At 35.1% G+C, this 19,678-nt stretch overlaps 2 protein-coding genes across 2 annotated transcripts; one reads left to right on the forward strand and one right to left on the reverse strand.

The window, feature by feature from the left end:
* Positions 1-628: 628 nt before the first annotated feature.
* On the forward strand, positions 629-4,381 carry LOC120326867 (choline/ethanolamine transporter FLVCR2-like). Its single transcript, XM_039393220.2, has 3 exons — positions 629-1,507; positions 1,684-2,354; positions 2,724-4,381. The coding sequence occupies exons 1-3, from the start codon at positions 1,209-1,211 to the stop codon at positions 3,116-3,118; spliced, it is 1,365 nt and encodes a 454-aa protein (XP_039249154.2). The 5' UTR covers positions 629-1,208; the 3' UTR covers positions 3,119-4,381.
* Positions 4,382-13,531: 9,150 nt separating this feature from the next.
* LOC120326304 (lipopolysaccharide-induced tumor necrosis factor-alpha factor homolog) lies at positions 13,532-14,551 on the reverse strand. Its single transcript, XM_039392565.2, has 2 exons — positions 14,269-14,551; positions 13,532-14,063 (listed from the first exon to the last, which is right to left on the reverse strand). The coding sequence occupies exons 1-2, from the start codon at positions 14,478-14,480 to the stop codon at positions 13,838-13,840; spliced, it is 438 nt and encodes a 145-aa protein (XP_039248499.2). The 5' UTR covers positions 14,481-14,551; the 3' UTR covers positions 13,532-13,837.
* Positions 14,552-19,678: the final 5,127 nt, after the last annotated feature.

A 19,678-nucleotide genomic window follows, 5' to 3' on the forward strand; every position in this document is an offset into this window, starting at 1 on the left:
ATAATTGCTACTGTCTGCGTGACATGTTATATAGGCTTTACGTATTGTACCACAAGGACATCGAAAAGTAGTCTTTGTTTATTTCAGAAAAGTGCGTCTGGTCATAAAGATGCCGTGACGTATTTAGTTATGCTGTTAGCTATAAAGTAAAGTGATAGGCCGAAACTAAAAATTCCATAATGCTCCATTTATTTTTTGCATCTTTGTTTACATGAAACTTGTTGCAAAAGAATTTGGTGTTCCTCGTGATGGTGAAAACTAAAAGGCTGATTTGTGCTTTGTGAAATTATATCAGCATATTATATTTTGTATTTCACCAATTCTTCTTTTTAATATGTTTTGACATATCAGAACTCCTGGTCGCCTTTTAGTGGTATTTCATTTCCTTCTGAAAATCATTGCTTTAATAGGCTATATTATTCATTTATGTTTTTATATTCAATTGGTCGTAGATAGAAATAAGTAAAATGTATATAAATATATATTTCTTTGATTTCGTGTGGTTTGCTTCTGAAATGCTTTGTGACTAATTAAACGGATCAACAGGATCAAAGTACACTGCAAGCGTGTAGCGTTTTTTGGTTTGTATGTTATGGTTTTGGTGAGTATACATGCATTCTGCAATATTGCTACAGTGATAAGCAGGCGTTATAAATCATCTTTCGATTTAATTAAAAACAATTCGAATGAGTAGAGAAAAGGGCAATGTGTGAGTTTCACTTCCAAAACTCTTTACTTCCCTATCAGTGACAAACGTTCCCATTTCAAATATCGATGCTAGTCTATTTCTGAAGCATGTGAATGCTGATATTTGTGCCCGTTTGTCCAATAGGAACTCACTTTCAAGTCGAAATCGTATATTTGTTTGTATTTCACCTGCTGGGCAATTAGAAGAGCAGACAATTAGGGGAGAATTAATTTTTATTTTCTTATCGTCTTTCTATTTTCAGCAAGCTATCTCTAATTGAATAACCGATTAAAGTCTTATTTAGAAAACAAGTATCCATGTAACATATATTTCTGGCAGATGTTCTGATTTTGTACAATACAATGGTACTAGAAACATAAAATTGGATTCGTCTGCTTACTTCGCTTCGAATCATTCATTCGTAAAGTAATAAATCTGAACAAGATGCCATTATTGAATTTAAAGCAATATTAAAAATAATTATTTCCAGGTTGAGAATTTTATCAAAGTTATCTTAAGAATGGTATACGTATTGTACAAAATCAGGTGGTGCTATTTAGTAGTTGTTTGGTTTGCCATCTTCACAGGTGAATACTCATCATGCGCATATGGAATCGTGAACAACATAGTTGCCAGATACTTCAATGTTTCACCATCTTCAGTTGACTTTTTACCGAGTGCCACGTTTATGGTTGGATCTTTTGTTCTAGTTATCATGGCTTTATTTCACAGTCATATCAGTGTTCGAATGCAATGTATCACTATGACACTTGGCGCACTTTTGGGCGCAATGACGGTGACAGTCGGATTTCTACAGAGGTATGGGAACGAATTTGAGTATATAATAGCTAATATTGATGATATTCATACAAGTTGATTATTACAAAGCCTCGAAATCGAACCACGGTTTTCCAACCCTCATTGTCCCGGTTTGTTGTTTTATATAAATGGTAATATATACTGTAATTCCTAAATATGTCAGATCATATTTTCAGTGACTTGTACTACCTCGTATTGATGGGACAAATTTTCATCGGAATTTCAGCAGGAATATCTTTTGTCATTCCTGTTACACTGGCAGCAAACTGGTTTTCTGAAAAGGAAGTCGGGACGTCAATTGCGATCGAATTCAGTGCAATTCATGCTGGTCAAATGTTATCATCTTTACTCTATCCTTTGCTATTAAATGACGTACTGGATAGTTCAGAAGGAAAGTTTGATTCCGATGCAGTTCGAAATGCTTTTGCAACGAGTTTTGGAATTATTACAGCGTTTCTGCTTATTTCCGTCATATTTGCTTGCTTATATGCAAAAGATCATCCACCAAGTCCGCCGAGTGCATCTCAAGAAAAAATTTTGAACTCGTTAAATCAAAAAAAGACTGAAATGAATATGGAAAGTATTCTTGAAAGCTTGAAGAAAACTGCATCACATTACCGAAATATCAACTTTGTTTTGATAACGATTGTGTTTTCTTTTGACTCATCTTACTTTGCGATGACAAAAATTCTCATCACATCGTTAATGATGAAAACATTTCCAGATATACCAGAGACACTCCCAGGAATAATCAGAATTGTTGGCAACATACTTGCTGTTTTCTTCTCTTTAGCTGCTGGGCCGCTGTTGGATAGATTTGGACGTTACAAGTTATTCAGTGCTTTGCGTAAGTGAACCTTAAAGTGTGTTTGTAATTGGTACTACCTGACTTATGCTTGAACAGGTCCGGGCGCAATAAAAACTTATCAAAGATTTCAATGCTTCAATCGCCGCAGCGGTGTATAAATATATGTATATATATTAGGATATATATTAACTTATAATGATAAAAAAAAATTTAAGTCATTTCGTATTAGTACGTCGTGTTAAAATCACCGCTAATTCATTTTCAGGGCAATGCTGAAACATTCGTTATTGTTAGTGTTCAATTAAAACACTTCGGGTGAATGACAACGTGGCACAGTTCTTATTGCGAGCAACGCCAATTATATTATAATTAATATTCTAAATTTTTAAACCGCTTTTTTGTTTCAAGCTATTGCTGGACTTATACCAAGCTGCATTTCTATATTACTCGCACATCATTACAAGTGTCTCACAGCTCTCATATTTTTGTACCCGTTAACCATGGGACTGCGTGGATTTTCTGAGGTAACTCTTGTGGAATATTTGACGGAAGTTACGTATCCCGCAGAAAAAATCACATTGATGTGTGCTCATTATATACCTTCGCTCGTGTTCCAGAGCATTTTTATCGTGGTGGAAAGAGTTTTGATGGAGACTTACGATGAGACTATTGCAATATTGGTACCACTAACTGCATCCGTGATTTCTCTTCCCATGATTATGGCAGTAACTTCAATATACCGCAGGTCGGACGTTGACAATTCTGAGAAGACTACTCTTGTAACCAATCGGACTAAGAAGTGATGTATTGAACAACAATAATGAGAACATAAAAATAAGTGCGCAACTGTTATCAAAACCGAAGCATCAACTATATCTGAAGCAAAAATATATCAAGATTGAATAGAATATTGCGAATCTTCAAGAAAAATTTTAATATTCATTGCAAGAAATAATATATCCACACTAAGCAAAGTTGGTAGGTATATATATATATGTATGGCCGCTATTTACGAGATTTATTCCCACGAAATATGTAGAACGATGTTTTGCAGGGACATTAGGAGCCGTGTATCACGGGGAAAATATTTGAATTAGTCATAGTCGTAATCAAGGCGATGCTGTTTCATCCAAGTGCATGTATTTGAAAAAATTATTTGGTTAACCTTCCTCATACCCGATATAAACTGTTAAACGGAAAAGAGCACGCTGTCTTATCGATTTTCTGGTCCCTGGTTGGTATAACTATGTAAATCCTATTTTTATCCCTCTACGATGATCTTATGAGTCGATTTTATTACTTTGGGACAATTTTGCGTTAAAGTTGTTAAAATGATGATTGTATTTTCAAGCATATACTTGATCACAAACTATAGGTTACTCAAGAAATGCACCGAGGGAGTATAAGCTACGATAAAACCGATCCTTGTTTTCCTGTTTCACCAAAGCTGATATTGGATCAATTCTCCGATTTGAGCTTAAATTTTTAACTTACTGTAGAAGGTGTTTTAAAGTAAAACTACGGACCAACTTTGCTGACCTGTTTTTCCCTGGTCGGCTTAGCGCGAACATTTGTTTTTTGTTGTTCCGAAATACAAATAAAGTTAGTATCGAAATCATATTCATAAAGTAAAAACTATAAAATAACTCAGATAAAAACAACAAATGATATACAATATTCAATAAAATCAGAAAGTATAGAAAATGAATATCGTAATGAGAAAAGTCACAGTAAGTTCAAAACTTTGGTTGAGAGTTTTGCAGACAGTGCGCACCACGACATCGCCACTTTATACATACGGAAAAGATAGGTCCAGACAGGTATCTTGCTTGCAATCCAAACCGTACAATCCAAAAGATGAAAAACATAATATAATGTTTGAATTTTTTTTACAAACAAAGCACTTATAAGGTTCTTGGTGCGTCAATGGCTTATTGAAATTGCTCGGCCAGCACTCTTTCACTAAACCTTTTAACATATATATCACAAAAATAGGATCTGATCGTTTTAGATAATTCCAAAACCGGGACAAAGCATTTAGAATCTGGAAACTACACGGTGAGCATCGGTGGACAATGGTCCAGCAGAACAAAAAAGACCGGTCGACAAATTTGCCCAAATTGCATACCAGTCTAAACTATAATGAGTCAAATGTATATGAAATATATAAATCTTATACCGCCATGTTTGCAACATAAATAATTTTATGGCAGTTAGGACATTCGTGATAAATATTGCAGTATTTACTTGGGCAAAGTAAATTAAAGCCAGTAAATCTTCCACATGGACTGCATATGAGCATTCTCAAAATCCGAGCTAACGTCCCAGTACCAAGCCTTACAACAGTGGAAATTTGCTCATTGCATAGCGGGCATATGCAATTGACTGGTTCTCTTTTGTTAGCCTTATTTCCACTGATGACATCTTTAGATAAATCTGTTGTGGAGGAGAGTCTCATATATCTTCCGCGTCCAGTATTTGAAATATCCGCACTTCTTTTGGATGTATTTTCCTCTTGCTCTTCTTCAATCAATTCAGTATAGGTTTTTTCGCAATTTTGATTACCATGCATATTTTATTATGACGTCCAATTTATTGATAAAACTTGTGAAAAATATATAACCGTAAATATCTAGAAATTAAATTAAATATTTATGTACATTATTGACCTGCCCAACCTGCCTGATTTCAGGTTTATTGGAATCATCTATTAAATATATATGTACTTTTTAAGTAATCCTCTCCCCCATTTATTAACCTTAATTGTAATTATTTCGTATCAAACCATTCCTATTTATTAGAATCTAAAAATCTGATTAGGTGAAAAAACTTTTTGTCCAACTGACCTTCTAGCCTAGTTAATATAGAAAGTCTTTGTGATATTTTCAAACATCCTATTAACACTGTTTATCCAACCTCTTTTCATCCGCAATTACCTTCCAGAGTTTGAATTAGGACTAATCCGCTTGAATTGAACGGATTAGAAATCGGATTGAAATACATATCACTCCTTGATCTACACACAACTATAAAAACAAATTTTCCCCACTTTGCACAATGGTTAATAGTAGTCTCAATAAGAAATTCATTCAAATTCTGGTACGCTGCCTATGGTGAGGTGAGTTCTGATGACTTAGAATAATATGAATGACTGTAGCAGTTTATCCAAACATGCACAGGGTAAAAAAAACTATTTTTGCAACTTATTGGCGCCAATATAATCATTGTTTACAATTCGGCAGTGTACTCAAATGAGCAATCATTTGAATTGTTTCCTACACACACCGTGCACCATGTATTTATCCATTCATTGGAACTGGTTCGTTGTGCAGCACAAATTATAAAGAACAAACACTAATCACCGGTTATAATGGACAGACGGTTACTTACGTAATGACATACTTAAAAACGATTTTTGTTCAGTGTCCGTATACTCCAGACAATTCACCAATGGAATGCGCAAATTGAAACCATTCTCATAATGGTATATTTATACCTTATCGTAAGTAACAACACTGTCTATAAGTAAAAATCAATTTGTAAGTATTAAAAAGATAGCCTCATCCATCTCATAAACAAAAAGCTGACGATTTCGCCGAAGTAGTTATTTGTGAATGAAAATGCAAATGACGAAACTTTCCGAATCGGCTATATTTCGACAAATTACAACATTGCACGAGTGCGTATTTAGTATACGGTATACATCTAGGCATTCCCGAAAAACATTTTACCATCAATAGTCTAGTTCTCTCGATCATTGCATGTGCAATGACAAGTAAATTTTTCAATTGAAATTATAAATTTTTAACTTAACTATAAAAAACTTGACGCAACTAAATATTGCTCTAGACATTCTACGGGAAGTGTGTGTGAGTCAGAATAGTTATTCTCATGACCGGAAAGTTTAGTGGTTTAATTGATAACTACGGCAGCGAACCTTTGGACCGTTAGATTATGACGTCACATACAAATCATCGTATCGCACCTCAATCACTCTCATGTGATCAGAAGAATTTACTATCACCACGTGGTTACAACTACAACACAAAGTCTAAAACCAGTAGGACTTCTATTGATTTTATCTTAAAATTTTCAGCTCCTTTTGATGGATGTATCATGAAATGAAGTCAGTTTACGACGTAATTCAAAAAGTAAGCGCGCAAGCTATTCACAGTCCAAAACCCTCGGTTTCTGTTATTTACAAAATGTCGCTTTCTCTTTGGGCCCATTGTGCTATCTATTTTTCTTCAAAGACCATAAGCGCGTCTCTTAGAATAGGTTGACATCGGTGGGCCTATTTCCGATGGTGGGGCTCGGGTTACAGCGACATCAGCCCCCGGTGAATATGGGTCCGCATTAAACGGATGTTGAATTAGATATAAAGTAAAGGGTGTTTGGCATTTGAATAGTGTAAGCTTCTCCAATAAGTTTCCATAAATCTTTTTCAAACACCACTCAAATTTTGAGTGTTTTTCTTCGGCCCATAGTTGCTTTTGCATATATGTCACACTAACATTAGTACTAAAACTATATTCTGGTATCTAACTGCTTCTAGAAAACTCTGTTATCACGTGAAGATGGACTGGACTCTACTAACCGAAAGCGAGCAAAACCATCTTGATCAGCACCACAAATTTGACTCCGCATAAGATTACGCACCGGACAGCTGGTTTACTTAAATACTGCAAAGAATTAATAGTAATTTTATTGGAATGTATAGGTATTGATGATCACAAGTGTAATGCGTTTCATGGCGTGAAGATTGCTATGTTGGCAACCCTATGTGAGGTCAATTGCGTATAACTTCACGCTCGAAAAGTACTCCGTAAATTCTAATATTTATATGTATTTATTATATGTTCAGATTGTTTTTATTGAGGCGATACTCTGGTACAAGTCGTCTGGTATATATTCATTCCATTGTCTTCACTTGATCACTGGATAAGTAAGAGATGAAGACATGATTATATTTGGTCAGTATCAATTTCAATTATGCTAATTCAAAATAAGATTTCATTGTGTCACAATAAAATTCCGATGACTAAAGGACTATAGCGCAGTGTTATATTATTAAGCATAATTGAAAATCAGTTATGAAAATCTGGGTAAATATGCGTAATAGCAATACGTGAATGTATCGTTAGTTTAGGAATGCCTAAAATCGGTAATGGTATTTTATTTTTGTTCCCCATGAATTCATATGACTAAGTACATTTGGGAACCCATCCCCTTCTGAATATTCAAACATTATTGTGATGAAATTGAAACATTATCGTGAAAATTCTCAGCTTCTATGACAATTATCCAACCAAAACCCTCAAACCCTTCATCGCCGCCAACAGAGACCGAACGAATTGTTGGCACAGTTTCTCATTTTTTTCTCGATATTAAACCTATTCAAAACTTGACTGTTTGAAATTTGGAAGAAATATTAAAAAAGAAATATTAAAAAAAACTATATCAATCAAAAAAATCTCTTGGGGTAGTGTCTAACGTCCGATATCAGGTATGAAGGAAATATATAGATGGATATATATCTTTATATATATGGATGGATCATCTGGTTTGGAATATCTCCGTGAGGGAGTATCCAAATGTCAATCATATATATATATAAATTTTAGTAAATACACAGTTATTTCTGATAACAAACATGTTATTAACATGGCTCAAATGGGCATAGATAAATTTGACTTGTTTACACAATATTTTACTCGACATTACGTAACAGTTTTCGTATTGCAGTCATGTCTGTTTTGATTAGTATGGGTGGAAAAAACCTCTGTCATCAGATCAAGTTAACAATCTGCTACTAATGTGTGAATTATGCCGAAGACGTCATTGTTGCTGGTCGAAATCGTCCTTATTGGGATCTGCCTTTAACAAATAACGCCAAATCATTGTCTTGTTACTTACTGTCTTGGAACACAACATTCAACTCTGATAATCATTGACAGGGTTGCCAGACCCCAGCGATCAAAAAAAGCCAAATCAAGACATAAAAAAGCCAGAAAAAGCCAACAATTTTTCTAAGTACAAAAGCCCCATGATTTGCCAGATTTTAATCCCTTGGCAACGTACTGATGATGATGTAGAGCCATCAGTTCATTCAGTGAGGCACACGAATAGAAAGTAAAGTTCCTATAGAACTGTAGAAAGTAAAATAAATATCAAGCGGGCAGCCTTTTTTTACCATTCAATATATACAATACAGGGTGCCGCTTCAGTCTGTCAGTATGTAATATACCTACAATATGTTTCTATTAAACTTGTGATAAATCTTAGAAAAATTCTCCCTATATCGTACTTTATTATTGAAAATTTTTTCATTTTCAAAATTTATAAATCATTAATTTTATTAAAAAATTATCTAACCCCCTGCCGCTCACAGGTGGACCACTGATATCTAATTCAGTAATTTTAGCGTAGTTAATCACATTGTTACTGCAATTCTGCAATCGCAGAATCAAACTAAAGCTGAAAGCTCACATAAACCATATCAGGCATAATGAAAATTGAGTTATACAACTATTTTTTGGAAACAGAACGTAAACTGACAAATAACACGCAAAACTATAAAAACGAGGCAATGTTTATAACCCTGCTTGAACATCTGTCTGAGCAGCTGCAGAAACTGCACTTATTTCTTATTGGGTATGGGTAAGAGTTAATGTAACTAACAAGGAAATCGATGCTCCAGGAAATCCTAATGTTAAGTAGCTAAGTACAGGTAATATGCTATTGTTCAGTTGTTACATACTAAATATTGTATTTCATATGATTTTAATAACAGACACTAGAATAGACATGAAAAAAGTCAAAAAAAACGCCAAAAAGCCAAACGGAAATTCTGACGCCAAACGCGTTTGAACAAAGCCAAAAATGGCAAATTTGGCGTTAAAAATGCCAATATTGCAACCCTGATCATTGAAATGCAAAATAGATATGTGATAGGATATAACGGCAATAACCTGCCAAACTTTATACTTTGTTGCCATTAGATCTTACTATGGTTCAGTTTTATCGATGTTCTGTGAAATGCCCGCTGTCATTCGTTTATAATTTAAGATCACGTTTCAACACTTGATACAGACATACAAAATAGGTGTATTCAAATGTGGTATTTTAAATTGAAGACATTAATCGCTAAATGACGTCATGTTCTGTAACGCATCCGCTACATTTTGGTGTAAGCGTGATTTACGAATGGCTCTGAGATTTTCTTATTGCATTAAGATTTTGCAGACGAATTTCCTTATTTATAATAACACTGCGTGACACAGTGTTTTTGTTCCTGGCTCCTAATTATTATTATTTTGTAATTAGTTTTCTCAAAACTGAAGAAAATGACTTTAATTTTTTTTTAATTGAGGTTTGGGGAAAAGGGGAGGGGGGTTTCCCAAAATCGGAAAATTGTGATATAAAACAGCGTAAAACTTTTATTATAGCATATTGTTAGTGTTTCTGATATTTCGGAGATGTGTTCTTAGTTTTCTATGTAGGAAGTATTGGAGAAATTAATACAAACCCGTTTTAAATACCATAATAACTTTTCATCGACTAAAAAACGATCATAAAATTTTTTTTTTTTCAATTTCCGGTGCTCCAGAAGTATGTGTACCAATATGGAGTTAAATAATTAGAGGTAAATTTGTTCGCCTACCTTACATCAAGTTGTGTAAATGACAGAAGCCCATGGGCAAGGGTTATATTCACTTGGGTAACACAAACAGTCCCCGAACTCGTAATAGAACTAAAATAAGGAAAATCGGAATAAAATTATGGCCTAACCCTATTCTGGTACACACACTACGAGAGTATCGAATTTACAACTATAGTACTATAGTAGTATATAGGTTCCATTTATTGTCGCGTTTACTGTTGACAAATTCATTTTTTTTAGTCACATGAGCCTGTTGTAGTATGAAACTGTGTGTCTCGTCTCTACTATCCTCGTGGCAACATAAACATGAAGGTTCTGTCGGGTCACTTACTTTATAGACCGATCAGGAATTCTACCATTCAAAATCTCCGATTATTGGCACCTGAATTGGTCATGCTTCAAAACAAGCTGAAGATATTTGTTATTCTACCAATTTAGCTTTAAGATGTACTGAACTGCCAAATTAAATAAATGTTTGATTTTACTTTGGAAACATACGTCTTTAAAACTCCTGTGTCTTTGCGACCTATAAAATTCGTCGCTCGACCCCTCGCCCCCAGTTTGGGAAACCCTGATTTAGATATATATTTCAGTATTCAGACTGAATCACGCTTAAAACAATATCGGTATACAATCTCACACCCATCAGTGCATATTAGCAACCTATTAATAACCCCATTATTTTTTACTAGCAGTTTATAAAACTGAAGTTTCTTTTTTGATTCAAATTAGAACTTAAAAAACAATTCCTCCATTTTGAATGGTGCAGAAATTCTCGCACAAATAATATTGCTATTTATTGTAAAATTTCAAATAAATTGGAGCAGATTTTGTAGAGAAATGTAAGTTAACAGTCAAAAAAATACAACACAGAAAGATATATTGCTACTAAACGGATTGTTTGTCTAGCCTACAATGGAAATATCCGATAAAGGTAGATATGACTAAATAAATTGTCATACATATATTTGGGACGATTTTACAAAACTGAGCCTGAGTAAAATATTTTCCTGCAGTCAGTTTATACTGCAACACGCAATATCTAATTCTAATAAAAAAGAAATATTGAAATGAAGGGTGGGTTTTCAATGTAGATGAACCACTAAATACATATTTGCCATCTCATATGCAAAAATACTGTACCTTGTTTTACTCAAGAAAATAAGATTCTTCATATTTTAAGCTCCCCAGTAATGAAAGTGTTTCATTAAATTTAACTGTTTCACAATATTATTTTGATTTGTAGTTCGTCTTGTGAAATATGTATGTGGCAAAGTTTGCGGCCCGCCGGGCCGTTAGATTTATGCTTGTGGCCCTCGGGGTAATTTGAGTTGTGCAGGCCTGTTCTAGACAATGAAAAACAATGAACCAATATAGAATAGTCTAATCCAAATTTTTGTAAAAGCCCGAAGGACATGAATCTAAGATTACATTTGAATTAAAATTTATTTTGACTACAATCTTAGCAGATACTAAGCAGTTGAGAAATAATGTTTTGAACTTTGTATAAGGAATAACAGTAGAACAATTCATTCCAACGCTTGCACAAATTGTTGTGTAGAAGTTGAAGACGTTCTGAAAAATCAACGAAAAGCACCAAACGTACAGAGAGCAAATGAGAAAATAAGCTTTATCGAAGTCTCGCACTGGAGACGATGCTCGATAATTTTAGGCTTCCTTATGGATACAACTCTTAGACGGTGCAGAAGAATGTGTAACACGTAACTTCAAAGATATGATTTTAACGTTTGCTAGTGAAAAATATCTAATTACGTTACAAAAAGACAGCCAAAACACCTGAAGTAATTATATACGCAAATTTTGTCCGGGATTTACTAAATTTCATCCATTACTGTCGCAGTAACTATGAGGACGTGGTTATCATGAGATCGTACGGCGAATAAATGTTCAGTTTGCTTCACGTTTGCCTCTCTTTTCCAGGACACACTTTTTACACGAAAACCTGCCTTTATTTTTTTGTCCATATTGTCAACAATGCTAATAGACTAAATCTCAAAATGTAGTTACTGAAAATATTTTAATACACAATAAGCTATTTAAACAAACGAATAAAAGGCTGTTGTTCGTTGTCCGCAAAACTATCGGGGAGTAACATGCATGTAGAAAAAAAATGTCACAATTTGCCACGTAATTGCAACTCCAACCAGCAATAGCCTTCATCACGAAGGCTAATTTTGAAGGAATATATTTTGTATCAAAAAAAATATTCAATGATAAAATCTCGCCCTCATAACCAAAACGACATGCTGTTGCAGTTTGGAAGTTTTGAAATTTCATGTTTTTTCTCCTATGTCGATTCTGACTTAAGAGGGCATTTTCAGTAACAAATTACACATAAATTTTGTTCCCAACAACTCAAATTGTGTGATGCAGAGTGTATATAATTATCAATAATGAAATCTCGCCCCTCTTAATCGTAAACGACATGCTGTTGTAGTTTGAAATTTAGGAATATTTCATATTTTTGACCATGTCAATTCAAACCAAATATAGGGCATTTCCAGTAAAGGATTACACTCTCCTAAACATTTATAGCCAAACACTAAACATTTAGGTGCTCATGATACAGCTATTATTGAATAGTTCCAATTATGTCACAATAGTATTTAAACTACTGTTTAAGTCGGTACAATGATCCCCGGTACACTCCTTTAAAGAGTATCTTTGTGATGTTACCATTGGTACAATCGGTTTCTATGCTACCAACTCACAGTGGCGTATAACAAACTCCATTGAATATCAGGCCATACGGTTTTTACACTAGCAGAAAACTTGTCCAACAACTCTCCGCCATTGCAGAAATATTTTGGACGCGCCATAGCATTTCTTTTGAAAATTGGACCTGTTATTGTGTGAAATGAATCCAATTCAGCATCTTCCGATTAGCATCGATGAATATTTGTTCATTGTTCTCCAGAATCGATGAAGGACGCTAATCCTAACTATTTATTCTCTTGGCAACTGCGATCACGTCGTGGTTAATTAAGCGAATCCAAAAGTATCCATCGCCTTAGATTGCTGTATGAAAAACAGACAACTGAAATTCTCTAATTATCATCGACTCGATGAAAACTTCAATTCAGTACTGGAGATGGTAATTTGGCTACTGCTTTGTCTGCTTGAGCTTATTCAAAATAGAAATGTTAATACTTGGTTCAAAAGTAGCTCAATGCAGCGAAATCTTTCTCAGTTACGGAATGTGACTTCACGCGGGTCAACAAAAATGCTACGCCAGAGAAGTCTATTTTCAAAAAGTTCTGTTTCGCGGGTCTCTCTTGCAAGGAGAAAGCCCTAAGCTCGTCGGTGGTCGCTTCTATTAGTACTCTTTCCAATTTGAGGGCTCAAAACCTGGACTTGAACAAACTCGAATGAAAAATGCAACTGGATCAGATTTTACACAACACCGCGTAGTGAGAGCTCACTCTCTGAAGAAATCCGCGAGATGTCCCAACACGTGTATAAAATTAGGGGAAATTACCATTCAAGATGCTTAAACTTTTCCTGCGTTTAAAAACGAAATAGTTCCGACACATTTTAGGGCAATTCGGAAAATATAATAAATAATGCTTTATTGTAAATCACAAACGTTTCACTTTCTGCTACGCTAGAAAACTAGAATAATGATTTTTAAACCCATATAAATTTGAAGCACATTGTCACTTGAAGAATGGTTGGAAACATGAGGGTGCAACGTGTGACCGATATATTCCAAAATGTTCGATACGAAATGTTTCGAGTAGCAATTGCTACATTGCTAAAAGCGCATTTGTTAATTAGTCTCACACGAAATATACAAATTAATTTCTAGGTCTTGTCATACTTAAGTTCAAAATCAATTCTAGATTCTTTTGAAGACGCCAACGGTAGTTTGACAATTTGGACAAGTATGTCGAATGTTTTTGCATCGGTCGAGACAAAAAGGTAGTAAGCATAGAAAGCATGTAGAGCAACCACATATGAACAGAAGGGTACACATCAGCCAGGTGAAAACTCCCACCTCTGCTTCTACTGTCGTAAATACAGTTTTCCTGCAGTTATTGCACTTGCATCGCACAGATGATTCTCTGCCAAAAATGACATAAGTTTATTTAAATAAGGGTACACTATCTTTTTGAATTGAAACAAAAATGAAGTCGCCACCTATGCAAAATGTATTGAAGCTGTAAGATTTCAGGCAAACTCTGGAGTCATCTGTGCTAAGTTAGAAGTAATACAGGCATTTATTATACAATTTTACGTTTGTTAAAGTAGCCCAATTGCGTAATTTACCTGAATGTAGGACTGCCAATAACGTCATCATTGTTATTATTTTGACCCGGTTGATTCAAAACCACGGTTGTACTCTGTTGTTGCTGTTGTTGTGGTGGAGCCTGTTGTACTACCGGTGGTGGGCAGTACATTACTGGTGCAGGCTGAGCCATAGGCATTGCAATTTGTGGCTGTGGGGCATATGCTGGAGGTGCAATTGGTTGTTGATACATTGCTATGTTCGAAGCGGTAATAACCTTCTCATAGAAAAAACCTGAATAATGTTTCAAATCTAAAATCCAACACAACCATTTGGTTATATACAATCGCAATGTATCGCTTTACTGTTCCTAATTTTAGATAGAGCTTTTGATATACAAGTCAACAAGCTTTAACTTGTCGATATTACACGCCATGACTTACGATTACGATTTAATACTATATCATACTAGGACATGCGTAATTTGACCAATGTTATAGATAAATGTTTAATATTAAACGGAGCTGCTGTTTAGAAACAATGCATTTGTCGAACATGATAACATACTGATAACTTGAAGGTAAAACGGTTTTATATTCTCGAGCAATCCCTTCCGTAACACTGCTCAATTAACGAGAGAGCGATTAGTTCCATTTGCTGCTGCTATTGGTTTATAAACAAAAAATCTAATATATAGATAAATAAGGAACCATAATTCCATAAAAATGGCAAGTTCTATACTCAATTACTGCTTAACACGGTTTATACTGATATTTAGTCTTTCAACTGTGTTATACAGTGGTTCGTATGGCCAACAGGGGAACAACTCCAACCACCGTCTCTATTTTTCCATCCTCGTCCTGGTCGTGAAGTAAGCTACATCTAATCTACCTATCACGAACAACACCCAACACGGAATTGCTTTGACATAGCTTGTGTTTCGTTTTTAGAGTTAAATTACGTGATTAAATAATTAATCAATTAGCTGTAGATGTCTTTTTTACTATCCTAAATGATGACCCACTCTGCTCTGTTTTTCCTAAATAGTAGTAATTATAGGACTCTATACATGCAATATAAATGCTTAGAACATTGTGGGACCACTTTTGAGCAGAATATTTCAGCTTACATGTTTTTCATTTGAATGGTGAAAGCTATCTAAATTATCCAAATATATACCTCATATCGAAAACTTTTTTTCAGTGGAATCGTAAATTTTGATTAATGATATAAAAACCATAATAAACTCTCAGCCTGCACATTTCGACGTGAAATATAGGTTCTATAACTATATCAATGTTACCCAGAGTTTTTGCAAATGGACTGCAGGATTATTCATAATCTCTTCGGATTCTGTTAAATTCTTTGAGAAGCGTTGTAAATAGACCATGTTAAGCCACGATTTTCAATAAAACCCATGCTCTACACCATGGCTACTCAACTGGCGGACCGCGGTCCAAATCCGGACCTTTCGACACCCCAATTCGGACCGCGTCTGCTCATTTATTTTGGCAGCACAATTATTGTTTTATAGTGTTAGATGATTTTGATACTATTTACATTTTTCACTGAACCAACGACGAAAAAATTGGTTACCTCATACCAATATGTTTCTGGAGTATTAGTGTACTTGTCAACTTCTGTACCATTGGCTAATCAGCTATATTTAAAGGTGTCGTAATAATTACATTTTTCGCAGCCGACCAGATGCATTTTCACCTATGTTGACTGTCAGGAACGGCTTACGGAGCCTCTACTTTTTGTTTTACATTCTCATTGCCAGCTTTTAGTTGAGGCTTAGGTATAAATCAAATTATGTGATAGTCAGTATTATTACCATGGGCTTTATTTGATTGCAGTGATAAACAATTAGCATTGAACATTCTGCGTTAGTCTGCTATCAGAGTTTTTGAACGCCAAGTCGATAAATCAGGCGCACCAACTCAGATTACTGCGTTTATATCACCTGTTTATCCCTAGATTTTCACATTGCAACTCAGGTTCTTAATAGGTATGGCGCGCCACCTTTATCGTTTGCACCAACTCTCTTAAGCCCGGTGGAAGTCGGCATATTCAATCTAAATGTAAATGTAAATGGCATATTCAATCTAAAACGCAATTACGAAATCAAGCATGGTGTTTCGTTTTTATAATGAAATAAATTTTCTGAAATGTCCGGACCCCAGTAATTTTAAAGTTCTGTAAACAGACCTTTAGTGAAAATAGTTGAGTAGCCCTGCTCTACACCACAATTTTTATAACACCATTCGTGGAAATCACGCGCGGTCCGGGCTCCGTGGTGAATAAATAATGTAATGGTAGCCCGTAAATATCCGTAAAAATCTAATATGTTAATTCAGAGGCACGGACAGTATGTATCTTTTCCTAACCACAAAAAATACGATTGCAACGCATCAGACTGACGACCAAATAGATGAGATTACACTGACTAATCACGTCGGTAATATTCTGAGCACCAGTAAACAAAAACTTTTATTTAAATATAGCACCACATATAATGCACGAGCACCATAACCGAAGTATTCAAAATATAAAAAAAAATAATTTCAAGTTACAAAGTGATATGAAACAATATTTTGAACCAGCAATTTTGAATCCTAAAGAAATTTTGGTTAAATTAGAACAAAAACTTGAAGTTCAAAGAGGAAAATGGTCAAAAAATTCAGAAATCGGCGCACTTATCGTCATTCAATGACATATAGACTTGCAATGTGTTTTATATTCCATGATAAGGTTGCAACGCTGTAGAACCAATGTAAAGAACCATAAAAGAACAAAACCTACTAATACAACACAAAGCGTAAATTTTCAGTCCTAGAAATGGCTGGATTTACTTTAACCAAAGTCTAGTGGTCCACAAAATAAGTGCAATTACTGCTTTTCAATCTTTTAAACAGTGGAAAGCCCGGAAAAGTAGACTAAACATTCAACAGATTTTGCTTAGCTCCAAAAATGCTTATATCAAAAAATGTATGTATAACATCATATACAACAAGTAAACGCGATTAACCCAGGTTGAAAGAGGTTGTTTGTTCTTAGTTTCTTCTTTTATTTCAATTACTTGATTCCCAGTACTGATGAACTTCAATCAAGAAGATATAATGTTTCATACTCGTTATCATCAGCAACCCTCTTTCTTGTGCGTCCCCAGTTTCACTCCACAGTTAGGACAATAATGTTTTACATCGTAGTTTTCATCCATAAACCAGCAACACAGGCAGAATATTCCGCAACAAATGAATGTTATAAGACTCAGTGTGATTAGGTAACTTCCGGGACTAAAAATCGTTAGCGTTTCGATATCGCAATGGCAATGGGGGCAAACACAAAGTACTGGTTGTTGCGCGTAATGATATAGGTCTACTTCTGGAGGTGGTCTTTGCACGATTGCCTCTTGCCTTCGTTCGTATTTGAAATCATAACCCTCTCTGTACAACATGTTGGTCGCTGGAGGTTGGTTAAATTCGTCATACCTAGGTGGTTGAGTTGAGTTAATCACGTTCTTCGAGTAGTGAGTGGTAGTTGTTACGTATTTGTAATCGGTCTCTGTCGCGTCTGACAGAGATGCTTCTGACGAGTCCTCGTCGCTGTCTGTTGATGTCTCATCCGAGGATTCTTGCTTTTCAACATCATTTTCATCTGATTCATTTTCATCTTCACTTTTTGACGAGTCATCGTCACTATCTGTTGATGTCTCATCCGAGGATTGCAGCTGTCCATCATCATTATCATTCTTTACAGGTGTATTGTTATCCAATGATGACACTTCAACATGGCACACTTGTGTATCCAAGCAGTCATTGGTAAATGCGTAGCGGTCTTCCATGCTAACTACTTCATTGTCCAGTTCTAAAGTTGCGCTGGATTCGTTCTCAAATTCGACTATTTCTTTTCCGCTGTTGGATTTTGTGATTCTTTCGATGCAGGCGAGATTGACTTGCGAACCTTCTTCACAAGAAATATCCCCAGAAAATGCTTCATTCAAAAACGCCGCATGCGTTTCCACATTCTCGTTTGTCATTTCAATATTTCTTACAGGTTGTTGACTAGACATTCTATCGGTAACTAAGTTCTAAGTTCTCGGTCAGTATAGTCTAATAGGAACACTCAAAGTATGTAATATATTATTCGATACGTATAAATGATATGTAAATGTTCAAATCATCTTTTAAAAAATCCATCTGGGCAACATAATGCATGAGTATTTGTAAAATTAAAGGTGAGTACTATTACAAACGAAATTTCCCTAAGTTTATAGCTTAGTTTTGACGCTCCGGGCAATGGCATGGGAACCTCAGATATGTCATCGGAAAATATCCACTTTTATACATTTGCTTCAGATTAATGAACACGCATCAACGTAGAAATGAAATGAACGCAACAGCAAATCTATATACAATTTCGTGTTAGAAAATATAACAATTAAAGAAATAACAACTGTCCAAATTAGTTTGACAAGATTGAAATTACAGCAAGCTGTTCTTCCTACGAAAAGTAACGCTGTGTTAGTATTTCAGATATTTTCTAAAGCTTATATATTCATAGTTCTTTTTTTTACATTCTCCATAGTGACAAATGAGGAATAGGATTGACTCAATAGCGTTATATATATCAGTTTTTTGGAAAATGTTACAGACACACAAAATGTCGTATTGCAAACGCAAGACTGCTTTACACTTTTATTTTACTTCTTTCCATTTTTACATACGCCGAGGTTTTATTGCGTGCATATTAACAAAAGCTAAATAGGTATAATTTGTTTGTAAATGATTCCCTTTGCTGATTTTACTTTGTGGACGACGCAGTAACATCTAACATAGGTCTCCTACTTGCTCGTAGGTTCCGAGATTTGCATTGCAATTCGAACAACGGTGTTTAACGTCATAGTTGTCTGCCATACACCAGAGTACCAGACAGCACAAGCCAACAAATAAGAAACAGATTGAGCTCATGCGACAAAGATAACTTCCTGGCTCCAAGGACGTTTTCGTCTCTACATCGTGATTGCAATACCCACATATCAATCGCATCGGTTTGTTTGATAATTTAATAACTTGTCGGTTTGGTGAGTTGGCAAGAACTATAGGCTGAAATGTAATTGGCCTTTGTGGAAATTGTTGCGCATGATTGATGTTTCCACTAACCGTTGCAATCCTGCTTTCTGTGCCATAAAACGACTGATTATATCCACAACCTTCCTCTAAATTCACAACGACTCCATTATTATCATATGGTGCTGATTCGTATCGATGTAAAACTTCTTTTTGCATTACAACTGAATTACTAGCACAAGCATCAAATGGTATTTGAAATTTCACCAACACAGCTCCCAGTCGTTTCTCCGATCTCACCCTTTGATGCTGAACCAGATTGCCCTTCAATATCTGCAGATGTAAAGGAATTTCCAGTAGCATCTGAATCTTTCGATAC

Source organism: Styela clava, chromosome 4, assembly GCF_964204865.1.
Source record: "Styela clava chromosome 4, kaStyClav1.hap1.2, whole genome shotgun sequence".
NCBI classification, from domain to species: Eukaryota; Metazoa; Chordata; class Ascidiacea; order Stolidobranchia; family Styelidae; genus Styela; species Styela clava.